This window comes from Harpegnathos saltator, unplaced genomic scaffold (genome assembly GCF_003227715.2).
Source record: "Harpegnathos saltator strain DR-91 unplaced genomic scaffold, Hsal_v8.6 scaffold401, whole genome shotgun sequence".
NCBI lineage: Eukaryota > Metazoa > Arthropoda > Insecta > Hymenoptera > Formicidae > Harpegnathos > Harpegnathos saltator.
In genome coordinates this window covers 196,858-217,981 of record NW_020230208.1, presented here as the reverse complement: position 1 = coordinate 217,981, position 21,124 = coordinate 196,858, and the positions used below count along the sequence as shown (strand labels likewise).

The window sequence follows — 21,124 nt, the reverse complement described above, 5'->3', positions numbered from 1 at the left end:
CAATTTGGTCGTTCCTATCGTCCCCGGGAGTGCGGCCGAATATTAATAGATTTACCCGGCGCGGCGCTGTGCGCCGCGCCGTATATTCGTTCGCGTTGAGGATAAAAATTTACTCGCGCGCGCGCGTGAGAGAGAGAGAGAGAGAGAGAGAGAGAGAGAGAGAGAGAGAGAGAGAGAGACATGATATATTTCGCGGGCTACAGGTTGGAAAACGCCGGGCGCTATTCATTCGCTTGTGCCTGTCGCGCGATACTACTCCTCCTCGCTCCTCTGTCCTCGCTCATTCTCCATCTTCCACCTGTTCTTGTATTTGCGTGCGAATTGCAAGAGATGTGAAATCCGTGGCGCATACGTGCGCCGCGTCGCAATGCAACTCGTCGATGCACTCGGTGATATAGCGATCGAGGAATCGATGGTATGTTGTGCGACGCAGCGCGGCCGGAGGAGGGGGCGGTGACGAGATGGATGGAGATGGCGGAGAGTGGATAACAAACTCGGTAGGACCGTCGCTTAAAAAGTATAGTCTCGTGCGATGCAAGAAACGAGACGTCGCTTTGTCGTCGGCTGTTCCCGTTACACGCTGCTTGCGCTCGACGAAAAGTGGCGGGATTGTCTCTTCCTTTTCTTTTATTCTCTCTCGTAGACTCACGCGAATTAAAATCAGGAGTGTCACGCGCGGCGGGACGCGCGTCGTCGTCGCGATAAAATCGGATGAAATTCGATTCACCCGCCTTGGTCGCTTTTATTTTCTCCGATTGCGACGCGTGTTCTCGCGAAGTACGCCTGGTTCCACGCAGACGGACTTATCGTCGCGGACGATAATTCGCGCTGCCGTCGCCGCGTCGTTCTCCGTTTGTCCGGCGCAAATTACGCGCGATTAATCCGGGCGTTCTGCCAAAAACCGCCGAGGTGATGAGATTTCGGTGCTAGATCGGCCGCGGGTCGGCGGGCCGGCGGCGGGCAAGTTGGCTCCGCTTTCGCCCGCTACGCGATTCTCCTTTTTCGCCGGCGTCGTCCCGGAAAGACAAACAACCGGGCGTCTGATCGATCCCCGGGCCGAAAGCGGCCCCGGGATTCCGAGTTAATTGCGCGCTCTAACACCTGTTAATAGGACTGGCAATGGGGCTGTCAGGTATTTTGTGCCCGCGAGGTAAGCAGGGTCGTTCGTGCACGGCGCGGTCGGAGGTGGTGCAGCAGACGGTGGTGTCAGGGCGCATACACGACGCGAGCGTGTGCGGCAAGGAGGGAAGAGAGGGAAAGGTGAGGGAAACGGGTCAGGGTGCTGGGTAGAGGAACAACGAGTGGGATACGAGAGAGAGAGAGAGAGAGAAAAGGGGTGGGGAGGGAGAGGAACAGAGTGGAATACGGATAGCGGCGATATAGGAGGAGAGGAGATGGTTGATGCAGGTGGAGAGTTGCAATCTGCTCCCGATGGCTCCCGTACCGAGCTCTGTGGTTACCACTTTACAGTCCCCCGCCTGTAAACCCACCCTGTCCTCTCCCTCGTTCCTCACCCTCGCGCTCCGGTCTTCTCTCCGCTCTCGCTCGCCCTGCTGCCACCCTGCCTTCCACCGTACACCCTCGAACCTATCAACGTCAGGGCAACCTCATCTGCTCGCTTGTCCGCAGGACATTAACCGAATTCAACGTTTGGTTTCCGTTTATGCTCGCGCGCGCGCGTACTCATGCATCGCGTGTCGCGTTACTCCCCCGAGGGACGATCGAGATCGACGCGCGCGATCGAAGGATCGCGATGAATCTCGCGAGTCTGGGGAATGTAAGACGCGAGACGCGTCGGAAGCTGTCGGGTAATAACGTCTGTACGAGGATATTGCCAAAGTGAATGTCCTAGTAACAATCTCGTTATTAAATTTTTTCTCGGGGAGGCGCCTTGAGCGCGCGCGCGCGCGCGCGCGCGTCCGCGTCCGCGCCACGTTATTGTACGTAAAAGAAAGATTCTCGCTCTTTCGCGCTATTATATCTCGGCGGACTCTCGGCGAAATCGCTCGATAGACCGAAACGCGAACGCGGAAATGGAACGGGCGGAGCCAGTTGCGGGAATAGAAACCGGGACTGTGGCGTTAACGTCACATTCCACAGGACGTCCCTCCGCTTGTAAGCCGTTTTCCTCAGCGGATCGATGGGCGTTCGCTGTCGTTTGCGCGTGGGCGCAAAAAAGGCATGTTGAACGCGCACGATGATTGCGGTTTCGGAATTCGCGCTGCTCGAAGAGCTCCCGCCAATTCGCGAAATCGCGCCGGCGCGATTTTATAAAAACACAACAACGTGGACGTTGTGCGCGGTGACGCGCTCGCATAATAACGGGTTCGCCGGTGCCCAGCTGGCCGGCCCGATTGAAAAACAGATCGCGCGCGACCCCTGGGCATTAGCGAAACGTAAAACCGGTGTGTTTCCACTGCGTTCAATATGGACGTCTACGGTTCCGTTTAGAGATCGTTACAGGAACGCCTCGTATATCAGCGGATTACTATAATTTCGAGCTGTTGCGATGGACATTTACGAGCGTTTCTCGGTCGGGCCGAGCACACGCGGTATATTCGCGTCTTTTACGAGCCGCGCGAGAATATGTTGACGCGGCTGCTAACCAGATCGGGATTGAACAAACAAGGTGGCAGACTCGCCAATTAGACGCTCGCGGATTTTTTCCACGGGTCAATTATTCTCGGCGAGTTATTCTCGCGTTTCGAGAAACGGCCGGGCCACGTGCTCTCAGCACACGCTCGGTATTCCAAGTTCTGATCGAGGACGCAATCGTCTTGTGTGAGTCGACGACTTTTAAGGTTGCGAGACGATCTGCAAACTTAGCGATTCAAGAATCTCCTAGTTTCGTCGCGCCGATTAGGAAACGCGGCTGTTTCTCGACTCGCGGTTTCAACACTTGCTGGGCGTTCGACGGCTCCGAAATCCGAAATATGTCGATTCCGACATCCGAGCCGTTGATTTGCAATTCTAAAAGAGAAACGGCCTCGCGCATCTGCGCGATCTGCGTCCGTCCTTCGCCGCGCCGTCCCCGAAGAGGAGGACATCGTTTGCGCCTCCTCGGTTAGTAGGCGCAAACGATACGTTCCTCGTTCTTACAACCTTTCTCCAGGTTGTTCGTACGTGCACGAGCAACAGGTATCGTACTTGTTTTCGCGAATTTCCATAATGGTTCGACCCTCCTCTGCTGCTCGGACTTTATTTTTCGCGTGGGACAAACTGTCTCTTAGCACAAGAGATTGCTTACATTTCTCCTCGGCTCGCGCTCTCTCCTTCGTCGACTTTACGTCCGTACTTAAATCGATTATTTCCCTCCCTTTTGAAACGTCGTAAAAGTTAAGTTTACGAATATCTTCTTGGCAGAAAGTCGCGGGCGAAAATGAAAGACGCGTCCCGTTCGTCGTTCCTTCTCTTGGATATCCACGCGAACGAGAGAAACATGTTTTGCGCGCGTCGGCAATTCCTTCACGTGCCGTTATTTTTCAGCCGATTTCCCGATCGCTCCCTCTCCTCTCCCGCTCCTCTTCCACTTTCTCGCCGGGCTCGCGTTTACTCGCGTAAATCGGCGTGCGCGGCGAAAATTGTTTCGTCGCAATTCATCGGGGTGCGCGCGTCTTGCGGCGGATCGTAACCCCCTTCCCTCTCGCAGAACGAGATATACCGGCTTCAGGGGCTCTCGATCATCGCAGGATCCATCGTCCTGCCACCGTCGCCGCCGCCGCCGCCGCCGCCGCCGCCATATCCGCCGTAAATACGCGCTCGCATCGGAACGATGCGCTTGTCCTCGCCCCTATTTGCCCGCTGCCGATTGGCCGCCGGCACCGCTATATAGCGAGCGAGCGCGCCTCCTTTACGAGCCGCGGTAAAATTTTCTACGCTACAAAGTTATGAATTCGTTGCGGCGAACGCCATCACCACACACACACATGCGCGCGCGCCCCCACACATATATATGTCGCCACATTGCAGCCCGCTCGTCCTCCGTCGCCGCCTCTTATTCTTTTCCCATGTCATGTTCCTCGTCCTCTTCGCTCTTTTTCTTCTTCACCTACTCTTACCTTGTTTCCCGCCCGCGCTTTGCGACGAGGCGCCCGACGTCATCACCCTGTTTGACGACTACAGCGCGCTTTATGACACGCGATATCCTTTATCCGAAATATTATGCACGGAGCTCGAAGCACCGCCGGGCCCTGGTCCTCTTCTCGTATCCGCTGCACCGCTCGCTTGCGGAGCGCACACGCGTACCGAATTCATATCGAATCCCCGGTAAACTTTAATTTCGTCGACTGGTTGGGTCCGAAAGAGAACGTGCGGCAGACAGGAGGGAGGGAGTGCGCGTAAGGAACGGGGGAGAACAGTTTGCCCGGCTGCGTTTATAACAGACTCGCGGAAAATCCCGAAGGATGTTCCCCGGGAAGGGGATGGGTAGATGCGCTGTTGATGAAGGATTGTATCGCGAAATTTGAGTGCGCTTCCTGACAAGAGCGACTGCGAAGACGCGGAGATGATGACGTGTTTTATCGCGCACGCGAGCCGTCTCGCGTGTCCCAGGATTATTCTTTCGCAATGTGAGTCTACGGGATCGTAAATTTTTCGCGAGAGGGAGGGATGTATTTGCGAAAGAGCGAGTGGGAAAGAGTCGAAAATTAATATCCTAATAAACGTCGAACGCATGGACAAATTTGTCGAGTTTTTAACGCGAATTTTTTGCTCGCGCCAGTCCGCTCGCGCCTCTTGAAAATATCGTGCGAAGGTGCCTCCTCCTCCTCCTCCTCCTTCTCCTCCTCCTGCTCCTCTTCCAGTCTCGCGCTCATTCGTCGGCGGAAAATTTGTATTTACGCCGAGCGACTGTCGAAAAGTCACGCGATTCATATTTAAATTGTTCCGAAATAATTAATTCTGATTTCCGATGCGACGAAAAACGTTCACGCAATTAATTAAACCGGTTAAAAAGGCGAGGCACGAGCGCGGCGGTGGCCGCTCGCCCGGCGTGCGCGACGTCCCGGCGAAATAAACGTATTTGAAAAGCTGTCGGGGCATGTAAAAGCGCGCACTGTCCGGTGGCGGAAAAACGTATTGCCCGGCGATACCTAAAATCGGAACAAATATCCATCACGGGGATTCGTTGCACTTTCACACGCGGAAGCGGTGCGCCGGACGAAAGTGCAAAAACGCAGTATGCGGCAAAACGGGGGCGCCCTTTTTTTTCTTCCGGCGACGTGCAGATCATGGCGAACGCGAGAGCGCCGTGCTTCCGGGGTGCGCGCGTGTTACACAGCGCGAGCGCGACGATTAATATTCATATGATATTCTTCGTCCATTCTGCGCGAAGATGCTGTCGCAAGGTTAGGTTGTTAAATGTTCCGCGCTTCCCCATATTTCTCCGTCTTCTCGGACGTGTCGTCGGCCGTTATCTGAATATCTCCTACGCGAGATTGCCGGACGCGGCACGAAGTCTGTTATTTAGTCTGCCGCGGATTACATATATCGTCGGCAACCATCGTGGATTAATTTAATAACGCAATTAAAATATTGCCTCTTGATGTGAATAACTAGCATTCCGCGTGCGCGCGCGGCCGAGCGAACTCGGAATTACTTCCCAGTGAAAATTTCGCGGAACACCTCTCTGTGTTACGCGGAACAGCGCGTTAAAAAGTGCTGCATTAGAAAGTAAACTCCCGCCGTGTATCGCCGTGTATCGCCTTCGGAAGCAACGCGCGCGCGCGCGTGGGCAACGTGTGTGTGTGTGTGTGCGTGCGCGCGCGCACATGCGTTTGTTTGAAATGGTTTCGCTTCATGCGACACGAACACGCGAGACAGAAACTCGCGACGAACGTCAGCGGTGATTGCGCGCGATGCGCCTCTCAGACGGACGCAAAGATTAAATTCTCACATACCACTGGCACCGCGCTCGCGAATATGACAGCTGCGCTCTTTTCCCCCCGCCATCCCCCGCGGGTGGCTTTTTCCGCGCGACTCTTAACGAAAGCGTCCTGTAATCGGTGCTCGTCCGCGCGGAATGAGATCGCGCTTTTAGCGTCGACTCGCGACGAGCCGCCGGATAATCACTCGCGCGACAATTACTTGCTCATTATCGCATCGAGTTGCTCGCGTCGCGCGCGCGCGCGCGCGCGCGCGTTCGCGGCACGCGATCGCGCCGAGAGAGAAGAAGAGGGACGCGAGCAGACTGCCGCTTCAGATTTCGCAGTTTCGTCACTCTGGATATTTATACATCTCGACGGTTGTTGAGCCGCTTGTCTCGAACTTTAAACATCTTTATGTCTCTTTCATGAGAGAGAACGGTCTCTCCCTTGTTTCGCCATTCGCCTCGGAGCGTCATATAATTCCTGGTCTCTGAAATCTTAGCTCACTCCCCTTAAATTCTCAAGAGAGCGTGTTATCTTACATCCTTGGAGCACGCCCTTTGCACAGTCTTCCGATTTCTATAAATATTATCGAGAAGCGGACGTTACGCGCGGCGTAACGTCGACGCAAGGGGCGCTTAGAAGGAGCAATGCACCGGGAAGGAAGGAAACGAGAGAGAAAGAGAGAGAGAGAGAGAGAGAGAGAGAGATGAGAGAGAGAGATGAGAGGTATACCGACTACGTCGGCGAGTACTAAATAAACTTTGATAGAGTTACTTGGATGTCGGGGAAAATATATTTGTACGGATATCAATATCGCGCACTCTCACCGCGCGCCGCACGGTGTTGCGAGTGTAGCTTTTACTCGGCGAACGGCGACGGTTCGTTATTGCGACGCTTTCGTCTAGAGTAATAATCGGAGAGTAACGCGAGCGCGCGCGCGTTTGCCGTTCGTCATAATAAATATGATGTCAACAATTTCCTGCCGGCTCCCGACGATGGCTGGCTTTAAGCTCTCTTCCGGCGAGTTCCAACGACCGGCGGGGAAGGATTAGGGCAGGGGAGGGTGGACAAAAAAGAATGATGAAAATAGCGTTATCGCTCGGCGCCCAGTGCTCTCGCAAGATACCTAATTAACTGACGTGGTCCTGCGGGAACCTCGCTTGATTAATACCGATCGCTGGCCGATGGTATGCGGTGAAACGAGTTTAATCCTTTCCGTCGTTGATGACTGGCAGGACCGCCGCTGACACTACGGATCATCGAGCTTTAACTTTCGAGCGAGCGGCGATCTCGCGCTGGCCGTAAATAATGTAGCCGCGCAATATTAATTGAATCGATCGCCTCGACAGTCGGACGACGTTAGGCCTCGGAAAAATCCCAATCGCTCGGATCAACGTAAACACCGCGCGCGCGTGCGTCACTTCCGAAGTATGACTGTCATTTTCAAGCGGAACGCCGTCTTTGAGAGTCGCGTGCTGCAGATGTTCGCGGATTTGCGGATCGTGCGGTGCTGGCGATCTTTGACAAGCGAAAACTTTCCTTGTTTCCGAAATCACTTTCTTCTCTTTCTCCTCTCTTTCTCTCTCTCTCTCTCTCTCTCTCTCTCCCTCTCTCTCTCTCTCTCCCTCTCTCTCTCACTCTCTCACTCTTTCTCTCATTAGTTCACCTCGCGCGACAGATCGGAGGGGAGACAAGAGAATCGATGCGTGGCGCCTTTTTTACACTCGTAAATTTAATAGCGATATTATGTGAAGCGTTTAAAAAAAAATCAGAGTCGATGGGATGACGGCAGAGTCATCGGTATCGCCGCACGCCGGTGTATAATATATTACGTTTGCACTGACAACGATTTTTACGATCGCCCGTGATCAGTGGGCCATTTTACCGTTGACTAATAGCACGGCAATGTTTCCGCGGGCTGGAAAACGTCCGTCGATAACTATCGCTCCCGGTTTCCACCTTTATAGATATCGATCGTTTGCTCGCTCGCTGTCGAGGAATTCTATTTATTAACGAGCGAGCAGCAAACGTAGTCGGCGGGCTGCGCGAGCGCGCACGAAGCTGGCTTCTCAATCGACTAATACTTCCTGCAGGAAGTTGTAAGAGAAACGCAGTCCCGACGAAGCAGGAATGCACGAAATTTGCAAGCGGCGAGCCACTTTCGCGGTTCGATTCGTTCCCTACCGACGTGGGAATGCGAAACGAGCTACAGATTGTTTTCTCTTAGCTATTCCTCCGCGGTTAAATCTCCGGGGCCGCGGCAATATCCGCCGAAATGTCACGCGAGTGAGCAGCGCGCCGCGGCATTGTTCTCAAACTATTTCTCGTCGAGCTTTTAGCTGTCAAAACAGCGAAACGCCCACTTTTTGCCGCGTATACGTTTTCGAAGAAGCGGAAAAGCCGAGTGAGAGAGAATCGCCGCGCGAGAGCTTTCAAAGCCGAGAGACACGGGTGTGTCATCCTCGATACTTTTGAACCCGATAACGCGTTATCATAGGGCTCCCTGTCTCTATTTTATTTCCTCTTTTTTCCCTTTGCAAAACTGACGGGTCTTTACAGTCGAACAATTGCGGCCAGATTCGCGAATGTTCAAAGTCGCCCACTGCGACTCTGTCTCTCCTCCTCCTCCTCCCTCCGTCCCCGTTCTCCGTCTCTCTCTGAGAGGCACTCCCGCGACAAAACTGGGACCGACCAATCTCCCACGAAGCGTCACGTAATTCGATCGACGCCAGGTTAAATTTCATTTTCGCGCCTAGTCCGCGAGGAGTGATTAAGCCGGGCTGACGTCACTCTGTACGAGCCCATAGAACCGCTCCCGGAGATTGTTCGTTCGATTCAAGCCACGTCCATCACCGACGTCGTCATTGAGTACCTACTACCACCACTGGCACTAGCACTACTACCATTACCACTATCGCCCCCGCCACTCCGTCCTCAGTGTCGCCCTTCGCACACAATTCACGTTGCATCCCGACCGAGCATCCTGGATGCCGGTCTGCATGGCTATATCAAACGCTGCTCCTACCTGATCACCATAAAAATTTATACGCCATCGTTCGCGACCGTAAATTGTATTATCGAATGCGCACCGTCGGCCGCCGCCGCCCGTTCCTCCGGTATCCGCCGCCGCCGCTGCCGCCGCCGCCGCCGCCGACGCCGCGTTTTCATTCCACCGCGTCGGGAAAACCGAGGGAATTTCTATTAAGTATATAGCCGATTCTAAAAAGAGTGGAGAGAGGTGAGGCAGGAGGTGTGGACGGAGGAGGCTACGTCGCAACGGCGCAAAATTTCTAGCCCCGTCGAACGGAGCGGCGGGCGTTTTCGCCGTCTGATATTCCGCTGTGCCGAACGTGGTGCTCTTCTTTGCCGCGTTCGCTCGCTCGTGACGTCGTAACGTCTCGCGTCCCTTTCTGCAACGGGTGTTATGTAAATTCGGCGCGTTAACGCCGTAGCATAACAGAATAGCGAAATAGCGAATTGGAGTGCATTTAATTACAACGAATATCAGCGCGGCGGGTTATATTACCGGCTCGAGTCAGCGCGGCGCGACGAGCGGGTGAAAGCAGCCGGGTATCAGTTTGTATTACGAGTCCGACACACAATGGAAAGAGCGAGAGAAGAGAGAGAAAGATTTCACGGGGGAAACGCGAGAAGGGGGGCGAGCTGGAGATCGCGAGAGCGCCGGGCAGAGAAATGGAAAAACAGAAATAAAATGCGGCGAATAGAAATCACAACGCGCGCGTGGGCCCGCGTTGCCATGCAGAAAATGCGGTCGCTGAAGGAGACGTTTCTCCCACGAACGCGAACGCACTGCTCGGAGGAGGGAGAGGAAAGGGCGAAGAGGAGGGAGAGAGAGAGAGGGGTGAATATGTACCATACACTTGCGTGGAAAAAGCGAACTTGTGTACGGATAATAATACGACCCGCGATTGCCACGCGAAACCTTATACGCGCAGAAACGCGAGCTGCAGCGACGCTAACGGCGGAGGTGGGAAGAGGGAAAGAGGAGAAGTCCGCGTCTTGCGAAACGAGAGAGAGAGAGAGAGAGAGAGAGAGAGGGAGAGAGAGGGAGAGAGAGGGAGAGAGAGAGAGAGAGAGAGAGAGAGAGAGAGAGAGAGAGAGAGAGAGAGAGAGAGAGAGAGAGAGAGAGAGAGCGAGTCGCGCAATTTTGAAGCTCGCCGAAACGCTTGACATGTATTCCCATCGTCCATTCTGACACATTGCGTTTATTATTTTATCGAGTCGACAACTCGCGCGCGCGTTGCGGGAGCTCGCTGGAAAATCACGGCGAAATTCCTGAAGAATGTAACGGGCGCATCGACGCGCGCGCTCGCATAGTCCCGTTGCAATTTTAGCATGACGTAATTGTCTGCGCGATATTGGTCTTTTTAGACCGATTGATACGGTACTTTCTTCCTCCTTCTCGAATTCACGGTATTTTGCTCGGCGATATCTGTGTCCGATCGGTTAAACGCCGGAGCGGGGTTCGCTCTGTTTCTCCCGCTGCATCTCCTTCGAACGCGACGGGACGGAACGGAGATTACGGTGATTCGGCACGAACGGTAAGATTGATGAAGACGGAACAGCTCGCTTGTGTAAGTCTTACCGCGCTCGTGTGACGGACAATGAGCGACGAGCATGGAAATGATCGCGACGCAACAGCGATCGCGCCGCGTTAACGAGGATTTCCCATGTGCGCGCACACGCTCGGAGATGACGCGCACCTCCGGCTTTCCCACGTGGATTCGCGCGAGCGCAATTGACACGCTTGCATCGCATGCGTACGTGCGTGCACGCGTTGCGAATTGCGTCGCGACGTCGACGGAAAAGAGAGGCCGCGCGCGCGCGCTGCAGGCTGCCTCCGACTCTTCTTTCTTCCTCCTTCCCTCCTTTCGCCGTCTTTCTCTTCCTTTTTTTTTTCCGCCACGTCATTAACGTATTTCAGCGCAATTCTGCGAGCACAAGTAACCTTGTTAGCGCATGGCCGAAAGCCCGCGAGACGCGTCGCGCGCATGTGCTCTATATTTCGTTACCGGCGTGGTAACGAAACTTGTTGCGAATATAAATTACTACTTGTCACGCGGGGGGGGGGGGGGATTCAAGCCGGACCCCGTGGTAACTAATAAACTTTCGTCGGATTCGTCATCCGGATCTCTTCAATTCGTTCCTGAGCAAGTCCGGGAGTGTGAAAGCCATTTGTAGCCGGCTGTGAATGTGTGTGTGTGTGTGTGTGGGTCCGTTGGGAACGCGATGTCAAACGCGTCGGTGACGGCGGCAGGTGCGCCAAGTCGGAAGGAGCCGTCGCGTGTGTTCGCCGCGTCTGAGTCCGGTGATTATTCAATCCGCCGCGTCTTCGACCGGTTCGGCACGCCGTGCCGGGCCGGCGGACGTACCTGGCGTATGCATACGTATTTTAAGTAGCCCGCGATGCGCTGAAAATCGCCGGGGAAGTTGCGAGTGGAGCGCGGGCGGCGACAACGTACGCGCAAGGACGAGAGTCCTTGCTTTGAGGTGACTCGCGTAAACACCCACACGTTGCATACGGAATATTGCGCGAGCGAAATCTTCGGCCGTGTGCACCACTTTCTACGCTCACATTTCCCGGCGCGCGTACATTTCCGTCTCCCGTTCTCGTCTGTTGTAAAAAATCGTCCGTTGCATTATATTTTGTTATATTCCAAAGTACTTTAAGTGCTGCTTAATTTCTCTCAATTCTCAAAGCAGTTCTCCCCGCCAGTTTCAACGCTGATTTAAAAAAACACAGAGAGAGAGAGAGAGAGAGAGAGAGAGAGAGAGAGAAGATCCTTTTAATAAGGGGATGATTTCTTACGAGAAATTTGAACAGCGTTCTTGAAGCGCAATGGCTTGCGGTACGATATTCTTTCGCTTCTTTCAAGCGAAAGCCTCGGGCTAATATTTGACTTTGAGACCGCGGTGCGCTATAAAACACCGACAAAGCTCCGCCGACGAATTAGCGGGCGAACGAGGGCGGGAGTGAGACTCTCGACGTTACAGCCTCGACCGAATATTCGACGTAGCCCGGCGCTCGTGGTTGTTTCGCGGCGGTACGAATTCCGGGGTGGGCCCCGAATTAACATCGTTAAATTTTATGGCCGCCTCGTCGGCGGAAACCGATTCCGTTGTAAGAAGAAAAACGATCGAAGCCCGGCGAGCACGTAACACGATGAAATACCGTCTCGCCCGCTCGCGCGCCGAGTTTCACGACCAGTCGCGTGGACGTATTCGTGCGTTGTGTGTGTGTGCGCGCGTATCGTCGGACGACGACGACGACGATGACTATCGGGGGACGACAAGGGGTGGTCGTTCGTGCAGCAAAGGTAGAAACGAACGCGGGCTCGCGGGGAGCTTTCTGAAGACCTTTGTCAGCGTTTGCCGCTCGTACGGGCGATCGTAAGGATCTTTGGCTCACGTATCGCATTTACAACGGGGAGCATTGCTGCCTTCGGCATCGGAGGATTTAATGGATACGCTCCTGGGCCCATCGATATCGATGTGCGCGAGCGGGGGAGCCACCCACGTGTAGTACCCTGGCGAACCTGCGCGTCGACGACGACGGTGCTCGACGAGCCGGGGATCTCTGGTTTAAGCGCGCTGAAAAATTCATCGCTGATCCGCCGCCGGCGACGTTATCGTCGTCGTCGTCGTCGTCGTCGTCGTCTGATTTTCGCAAAGAAGCAGCGGGCTACCGCTGCTTTAAAGATAGCGTGTGTAATGCGGTAGTCAAAGGGATTCGGTCGCAACGAGTGTCGATCGATGCGAGTCGATCTCTAATCCGTCCCGATCACGCGAGCGTATCCGCGAGACCTCATAAATTCCGCTGATTACATCTCCCGTGCAGACCGCGCGCGCGTAAATATTTTAGCCACTTAATTTTGGTCGCCCGACTGACAGATTTATTACCCCTTGGCACTGGCGAGTTTCCAAGATTAACTGTCAGAGCTGGCAGTCGCGTACCTCCGCCGTTTAATTCGCGGCTGCTTCTCCAAGACGCTGATCGGCGCCGGAGATTATCTCTCGAGTGCATTCTGTATTCGTATCAAGGACTTGTCCGGCTACTCTCTCCGACCGTCTTTCCTCTCTTTTTCTGTCTCCTTCTCTCCCCCCCTTCTCTCTCTCTCTCTCTCTCTCTCTCTCTCTCTGTGTGTGTGTGTGTGTGTCTGTCTGTCTGCCTTACTTTTCCTTTCTCTTGCTCGACATGACTCGATCAGAGCGAAACTGAAAAGTTTCGATTTTCGACAGCGGAAAGCGAAAAAAGAAATGGGAGGGAGAAATGGGATTCAGCCATTACGCTAAAATCCAGTCCAGAGCTGCGCGCGTCCGCGCGACGTTAATATTTAGTGGGATTTACACGATGACGTTCCCGATCGTCGGGAGCGGAAATATGGTCGTCGGGAGCGACGATTAGCGAATAACGCTTCTAGCAGAAAGGATTTGGAAGATCCCGACGAAAATTGATTTTGTCCCAAGTTTCTCTCGCTCGCGCTCGCGATCGCGATCTGTGTGGATTACGCGCGCTCAGCCGATAATTAATCGCAGTATAGCCGAGCGACAGAGAGCGGCGATTAGTATGACGATGCGCAACGGTAATATTCAAATCTGCTCGTCGTATGCGCGCAACAATGCTGCGGAATTCCGACTATATTTGCCGGGATTAAGTGCTGCTCGGTTGGGATAGCAACCGGATGATAGTGCCGGCCGGATTCCGAGCCATCGGCCCGATAATGTTTGTACAGGCACGTACGTACGTACGTACGTATCGCTCCGCTCCGCTCCGCTCCGCTCCGCTCGCCACTGTCACGATTACAATCACTGCAAAAGCGATTTTTTCCTCCATTCTCGCGTACCACCTGCGCGCGCGCGCGTGCGCGAATTAAAAATATCCGAGCGCGCGCGGCGAATGAATCCGCGATTCGGCTGTTTTGCATTTCGCGAGACGTCGCGTCGCTCGGACGAGAAAGAGGTAGAAAAACGGGAACGCGCGAGATTCACACGAAATTGGCGCGAATCGCGCGCGGAGCGAACGGCGAGCGAAAAAACGCATACGGCCGTAAACCGGTTGCCTTGACATCCTTGCCACGCTCCGGAACGCTCGTTTGATTCGACCGTGCGTTGGAGCAATATCCGCGAGTTGCAGCGATGCTCGGGTTCCCCGAAGGTCTGCTAAACTTCTTCTCTTCGACTGGGACGTGGGAAATAATCGCCGTCAGCTTCGCGACGTGTCCGGGAAAATGACGAGAATGTTGTCGCGACTGCGACTTTCCTCTCGGTCGTACGTCGACATTTTTTCTCCTCGTGGCTCGGGAGAACACTCGACAAGAGAGAACAGACAGAGACGACGAGAGAGAAAGAGAGAGAGAGAGAGAGGTTCGCGGCGGGAATTTCTTGGCGCGTTTTCCCATTTGCATCCGGCTTAATGATCGTCGCCGCGTGTTGTTCCCGCGGAATCGAAGTGCCGCGACACGGGCAGTAAGCGGACGGACGGCGGACGGTCGTACGATCGTACGGGCGAGGTGTGCTGGGGAATAATGAAATTCGCAGGGAAAATCAGCGAGGCCGACGTTTCGAACGTGACGTGGTCAGTCCCATCATTTTATGCAAATAAAAGCGGAGAACGCTTGATTTCCCCGTGGTGTTCCGACGCTGCCGCTGCCGCTGCCGCCACCGCCACCGATGTCGTCGTCGTCGTCGTCGTCGTCGTCGTCGTCGTCGTCGTCGTCATCGGCAGCAGCAGCAACAGCAGCAGCAGCGTCGGCGACGGCGACGGCGACGGCGACGGTGGTGAGGGGACGATACGCCTGACGTCAACCGGAGATACGGTTCCGCCGTGTTTGCGGCTCTCCGAGCTGCGGAGAAACGGATATATAGACCGTAGTCGGTGCTAACCAGTTACCCTCGATTCTCCGGAGAGATTCCCCGGGGACCTCGGCACGTGTCGGGGAGCGCGCGCGTGTTTACACCGCCGTGGGATGCGCTTTACACCAGGCGGGCGTGCATTCCGCATCGAGAATGCATCTCTTGACGATCGTTATAATGGCAGCGACATCGACAAGCGAGACACACGCGAGCTTCGACGGTGCTCCCGCAAAACATTTTCCGCGATTTCTCGTGCTCGCAACGTGATTAGCATCGAAGGTGAACCTTGCCGAGCGATCAGGAAATTTTCCAAATTTCGTCTCATGTGAAGGGGGTTAACGATCAGACTTCTCCCCAGATTCTCCCTTGTAACTTGGTCGCGATGTGATTCGTCGGGAGGGTCGCCGCCGATCGATTATATGTACGTACAATCGCCGCGTATCCGTGAGTTTTCTCCTCGATAGAGGAGCCGCGCGTTGTCGGCTCGATTTTCACGTCACGTCTTTGGCGGCGTCGCGTCGCTTCGCCGCGAAAATCGAGTCGCGTAGTTGGACTTGGGCTGCCTATCGGAGCGTGAATTCGCCGATTCGCAACTTGCCGCAACAACTAATAACGCCGTCGGAGAAGCGTCGCGCGCGAATTCTCGCGGATTCTCGTACTACTCACCCAGCGAGAGTACCGCGACTTGGCCGCGCGGAACATTGCGGAACAGCGGCCGCATCTCTTTCTCCCCCCTTTCTCGTTTATAATACGTCACACCTTGCACCTTGCGCCCGTGTTTATTCTCGCAAGGATGGACACGCGCGGCGAGCAGGTAGCGGCGGGCAAAATAGCACCTGGCGTGACTGACGCGCCGAAGACCACGCGGAAACTGACTCCTTTCGATGCCACGCCGTCGGTAGTACCTTCGCCGTCCCGGAGCGGAACTGAGCGTACGTACGTACGTTGACTTTTGCTTTTGCCCGTCGCTGCCTGCCTTCGCCTTTCGCCCGTGGTGGGAAGGAAGAAGGAAAGACAGCGGTCGTTTCACGTTCGAGACAGTGACCGACTCGCGAGCGAAGCGAGAGCGCGCGCGGGCGAGACGACTTGAGCCGAAATCTCGAAAACGATCGGATCGTTAATCGAGAGAGAGAGAGAGAGAGAGAGAGAGGAGAGAGAGAGAGAGAGAGAGAGAGAGAGAGAGAGAGAGAGAGAGAGAGAGAGAGAGAGAGCGATGAAGTGCCCTTCGGCGCGCGCGAAACTTGCTGTCTGATCGCTCCAACTACGCGCGCTAAACATATTTGCGATTCTCCTTCGCATCGATCGTCATAATTAACGTGTTTATAAATGCGATGAGACGAGCGCGCTGGGCCGTTCGACGATGACAATCTTGACGTTCCATTTTTTTGCGGGTCACGGCGAGTGTCTCGCGCGAAGTTTCGTCGGCCACTTCAGCCGTGTCTCTTCCGTCCACGATGACGAAACGGTACCCGACAGGTTCCGCGTCAAAGTCCAATTCGCGGAGCTCGCGGGACTCCCGCCGGAGAATGAGGCCGATTCTCCGTCGAGAATCTTTATCGCTTTATTGCTCTCGCGCCGAAACGAGATCGACGTGAGACGCCGCGAGTCCTGGCTGACTGGGCGCGACATCAGAATGAGCAAATACTAATTACCCCAAACGCGCGTGAGATTTAGTATCGTTCCGCCGTATTTCATCGGCTGGGGGGAGGGGGGGGAGAGGAAGCGCACATGAGCGGTGTGCGTGAAGGAGAGCCAAGTTCCTCCCGCGCTATCTCTCGTAAAGTACACCGCCGAGTCTACCGCGACCGTTTAAGTTTCATTGCCTCTTGCACAAAATATTAAGATAACGTCCGGGACGCACAGGATGGCGCCTTGAGGAGAGGAGAGAGGAAGAAGAGGCTCGTCTCTTATTCTTGTCTGGGCGTAGCTGCGCGCGCCGTTCAACTTCGGTTTTATCGCTCGCGCGTTAACTCGCGCTCCTCGGGCATTAAACGGCGCGTTACTTCGTAAAGAGCGCCGCGTCGGATCGAAAGAGAAATTGCACGGCGCCGCTATAATTACGCGTAATTGTCTGCTTCTGATCAAGCTGATTACCCTCCCCGCGACAGCCATTCCCTTTTTCTTTTTTCTTTTTTTTTTCTTTTTTTTTCTGAAGTGGATCTCAATTACGATTACGCACCAAAAAACTGTCGCGAGAGGAGGGAGCGCGGGCTCCTGAATTCGCGACGATCTTCGAACGAGTCGGAACGATCCGGGGATTTTTGTACCGTAGAGAAAGAGAGAGTGGTCGAGATTATCTCGCGGGATATCCTCATGCGCCTCGGAGCGTTTAGATCTTGCGGTTAGATTTGCGCAACCGTTGTATCCAGTCCGGAGAAAGAGAGGGAGGGAGGGAGGGAGGGAGAGAGGGGAGAGAGGGAGAGGGGGAGAGAGGGGTGGGAGGGAGAGGGGAGAGAGGGGTGGGAGAGAGAGGGGGAGAGGGGGATGGAGAGAGAGAGCGGGAGGGGAATAGAGGAGGTAGGGGAGGGAGAGAAAGGGGAGAGGGAGAGGGAGGGGAGGGAGGGACGGAGGGAGAGGGAGAGGTAGAGAGAGGGGGGTATATAGAGAGTGGAGAGGGAGGGGAGGGGGAGAGGGAGAGAGAGTGAGAGAGAGAGAGGAGAGAGGAGAGGAGAGACAGAGAGAGAGAGAGAGAGAGAGAGAGAGAGAGAGAGAGAGAGAGAGAGAGAGAGAGAGAGAGAGAGAGAGAGAGAGAGAGAGAGAGAGAGAGACAGAGAGAGAGAGAGAGAGAGAGAGAGAGAGAGAGAGGGATACGACGTTTGGGGGAATAAGAATGTCTAAGAGCGCGGTTTAAGAAGGCGCGCGAGAGTAGTCTGTCTGTGTGAATGCAACACTTGAACTTTTTGCGTGGAGAAAGAGATCCCATTCTTTCGCAGCAGATCATTAAAAACCGAATGCGCGGGAGATGCCTCGCGTCTCGTAATTGGCGCGCCGTTTCGCGAATGTGTCATAATTCGCGTAGCGCTCGGCGCGACTTCGCTCCTATCGACATGTAACGATGGCGCGGACGCAAAATTAGCCGGGAAATGAGAAAAGCGGCAGGGACGTGGGGGGAAGGGTAGATGGAGCGAGCTTTCGACGGAGATGAGGGCAACAGCTCCGCGCACGACAATTATGTCGGCGGACCGCCGTGATACGGCCGTTATCGGCGTTATTTTTTCAGCCGCGGCTCTTGCTCAAATTAAACAGGAATTTCCATTCGTAACGAAAAGCGTTCGGCCGCGGCCGGCCGAATTTAATCGTCCCTTCGCAAACGTCCGTACGTTTTTCACCAACACGGAAGCGGTTTCTCGCACATCTCTGGCACATAACGAGCACACGCACTCGAACAATTAAGGCGACCTTATATAATCCGTCGGAATTTCGGTAGTTTCCGCCACGTCGTTGTCGACGTCGTCGCGCCCGTGAAAGTTTTGTCGGCCGCCTAAGGCGCGCGCGTGCGAGAGAGAATCTAAAATACCGAAAACTCGACGGGAGCAAGGCGGAGGAGCCTGGCGGATCTGCATTATGTCGCGCTTTTATATCGCGTAAACAAGAGCGAAATTCCACTCGTCCTCTCGCGGCGTCTTCATAAGAAGACGCGCGCGACATCTTTCCGCGCATTCATCTTCAGCGCTCGTGGCTAACGCGTCGAGGATTAATTACATCCCGGTCACGAGCGAGCGAGTGCTCGCGTCGCCCCCTGAGCGCTAAAACGTGGATTCTATAAGGCGGGAAAAAGAGACTGTCTGGTGTGGCTGAGTTCTTCAGGGACGATAATTGTACGCCGTTAGATAAACGTCCCGATGTACGCACAACAACACGGGGACGTCGTTGTAGTCGTAGTAGTCGTCGTCGTCGTCGTTGACGATGGCGACGGCGACGGCGACACTGGTAGCGTGAAAACGCGAGAGAGAGAGAGAGAGAGAGAGAGAGAGAGAGAGAGAGAGAGAGAGAGAGAGAGAGAGAGAGAGAGAGAGAGAGAGAGAGAAAGAGAAGAGAGCTAGTTCAACCGAGCGATATCAGGCCTCATTGTTTCGCGACTTCGAGCTCTTTGTCTCTTCCGTTTTGAAACGCCATGCGAGAGAGCGAGCGCGACGAAGGACGAAGGGGAAAAGCGCGAGGCAGTCTCGTGTCGTCTCTCCCCGACGACGTCGACGACGACGATACTTGCAAGTTGCCGGTTTACCAGCTGGCGACCTAGTCGCCTCTGCGAAAGGGCGTGTACGACGAGTACGCGGCGCGCAACGCCGGTTCTCGCGTTATTACGCGAGAGCCTCGCTACTTACACAGCGCGCTGCCTAATCATGCGTTATCATCGCGCGGTACACCCGATCCGACGAGGTTTATGTTTCACATAGAAACTGAAAAAAAAAGAGAGAAACAGGGAGCGAGCGAGTTTCTCGAATGCTTCCACTCGGAACGCGATCACACCTTGATAGCGCGGGATTTTTTTTCTTCTTCAGGAACGGCGGTTTCGAGATTTCACGGCTCGTTTCTTTCTCTCGCTCGGCTTCTCTTTCTCTTTCTCTTCTCTTTCTCGGCTCTCTCTCTCTCTCTCTCTCTCGCTCTCGCTCGTTATTTTTACCTGCGGCTGTTATTCTCAGAGTGGCTTTGTATATACAACTGTTGCATGATTATTACAATTCACCTCATCAACGCTGTACAATGCATCCGCGAGGGGGGAGGGGCAAGGAGGTTCGCGAAGTCAGCGCGGCACGCGCTTGCTCGCTCGCAATTGCTTACGTCACAGAGCGGCGCTTTTGTTTCGAAAGCGCTCGACTTCTCACGTGTAACCTAGGCGAGGTTGCATCAAATTTTAACCTCCGTTGTGCTCCGCCGCGTCGCGTCACTCCGGTGTTGTTTCCACCTGATCTGCGCGAGGAAAATATTTTACCGACTTTCTCTCGTTTCATAAAAGACACGACGTTGCATATTAAAAGCTCCTTTCCACTTAATATCCCGCGCATTGTTAACGCGCGTTGGCACACGTCGCGCTAACCACCCCCCCTTGTTTTAGACAGAGAAATGGAGCGGGAGAGAGAAAGAGGAGGGCATACGCGCAACTCGCGCTAGTTCGAGCGCGAAACTTGGTTTCCTCCTTCGAACGTTAATCAAACGTTTCCGTTAAATAAAAGAGCTTCGCGATCAGTTTGTCGCGCGCATTGCGACGTCTTTGTCGACGTCTCCGAGTTCTTTCCTCTCTCTCTCTGTCTCTCTGTCTGTGCCTCCCTTCCTTTGCCTTCAACTCTCCATGAGCTCGAATTATTCTCGTCTTCGTCACGCGCAATATTGTTCTGAATATGACCAGAGCATTCTCGAGATTTCATCAGCGAATTCCGAGGATTGCGCGGACTGTCATTTTCGGCGAAGGCCGGCCCGCGACCGCGATTTGGCTGGCTCGACAGTCGCGATTGGGCGTTCGTCGTGGGCGACTTCGAGCTCACGTTCACGATCGTTCGACACTTGGACGAAGAGCACGCCAAGTTCAAGGTCGATCCGGCTAGAAAGCCTGGGAAGGCAATCGCCCGAGGTGCCAAAACAGATCCGCGCCGAGTGCGATTGTAATCCTGGCTCGACGCTCCGCCGCAATCCTGCGCGCTCCGATTTATATCTCGAGTGGCAGTTCATTTTGTACGATTGCTCTCGTTCACTGTCACGTAATCTGCATCCGTGTCGCAACGTGGAGAATCACGGCGGAGCCGTTCGCGCTGCATCTCGCAGGAACGGCGGAGAGCCGTTGGCCGTCGGTTTCCGCGCGACGGAAAACGGCCGGTCGATATGAGCTCCCTCGGCTCTGGACGATCGCTTCGTACTTTTGGCGCGCGGTACTTTGGCGAGCGCGCGACGCGAGCCCAGCCGACGACGACGATAGTTTCTGATTACGTTTGGACGCGGTCCAGATCATTCCCTCTCTTTCCATCTCGCTCGTTTTTCCCGCGAACATTCGCCGTTACACCGCGTTCGCGGATTTGTTGAGCTTCGATCTGCGTTCGCCAATGCGCGATAATGCGCGGTCGCATTAAAGCACCGTTAACAAGCGCCCATGACGTTGCTCGCGCGAGAGGAAACGCGTGTAATCCTCTCGGGGAAACGCGAGATTTATCGGAAGAATACATCATACTGCTCGACACCGAGACTCGGCCCGCCGCCGCGCCGTGAGATTTGGCCGAGAACCGATCGATCGCGAGCGCGATTTCTATAGACAAACGTCAACCGTGAGCGCGCGTTCATTACATATTCATCTCGCACTGCTTTCACTGCGCCGGCTCTCCAGTTCCAATTATTTCGGTTTCAAGGATAGGATCTCGAGTCCGACGCGTCCGTCGTGTAATCAACTACCGAAT

General features: G+C 54.6%; 2 protein-coding genes across 4 annotated transcripts in view; one reads left to right on the top strand and one right to left on the bottom strand.

The window, feature by feature from the left end:
- Nucleotides 1-15,883, bottom strand: part of LOC105185694 (uncharacterized) — a 47,015-nt gene extending 31,132 nt beyond the window's left edge. The window contains exon 1 of the mRNA XM_011145383.3: nt 15,408-15,883. Coding sequence (XP_011143685.1) covers nt 15,408-15,462 — 55 coding nt within the window. The 5' untranslated portion in view covers nt 15,463-15,883. The remainder of the gene's footprint in view (nt 1-15,407) is intronic.
- The window catches only part of qin (tudor domain-containing protein qin), a 200,104-nt gene that overhangs the window by 33,590 nt on the left and 145,390 nt on the right, over nt 1-21,124 (top strand). The window lies entirely within an intron of this gene.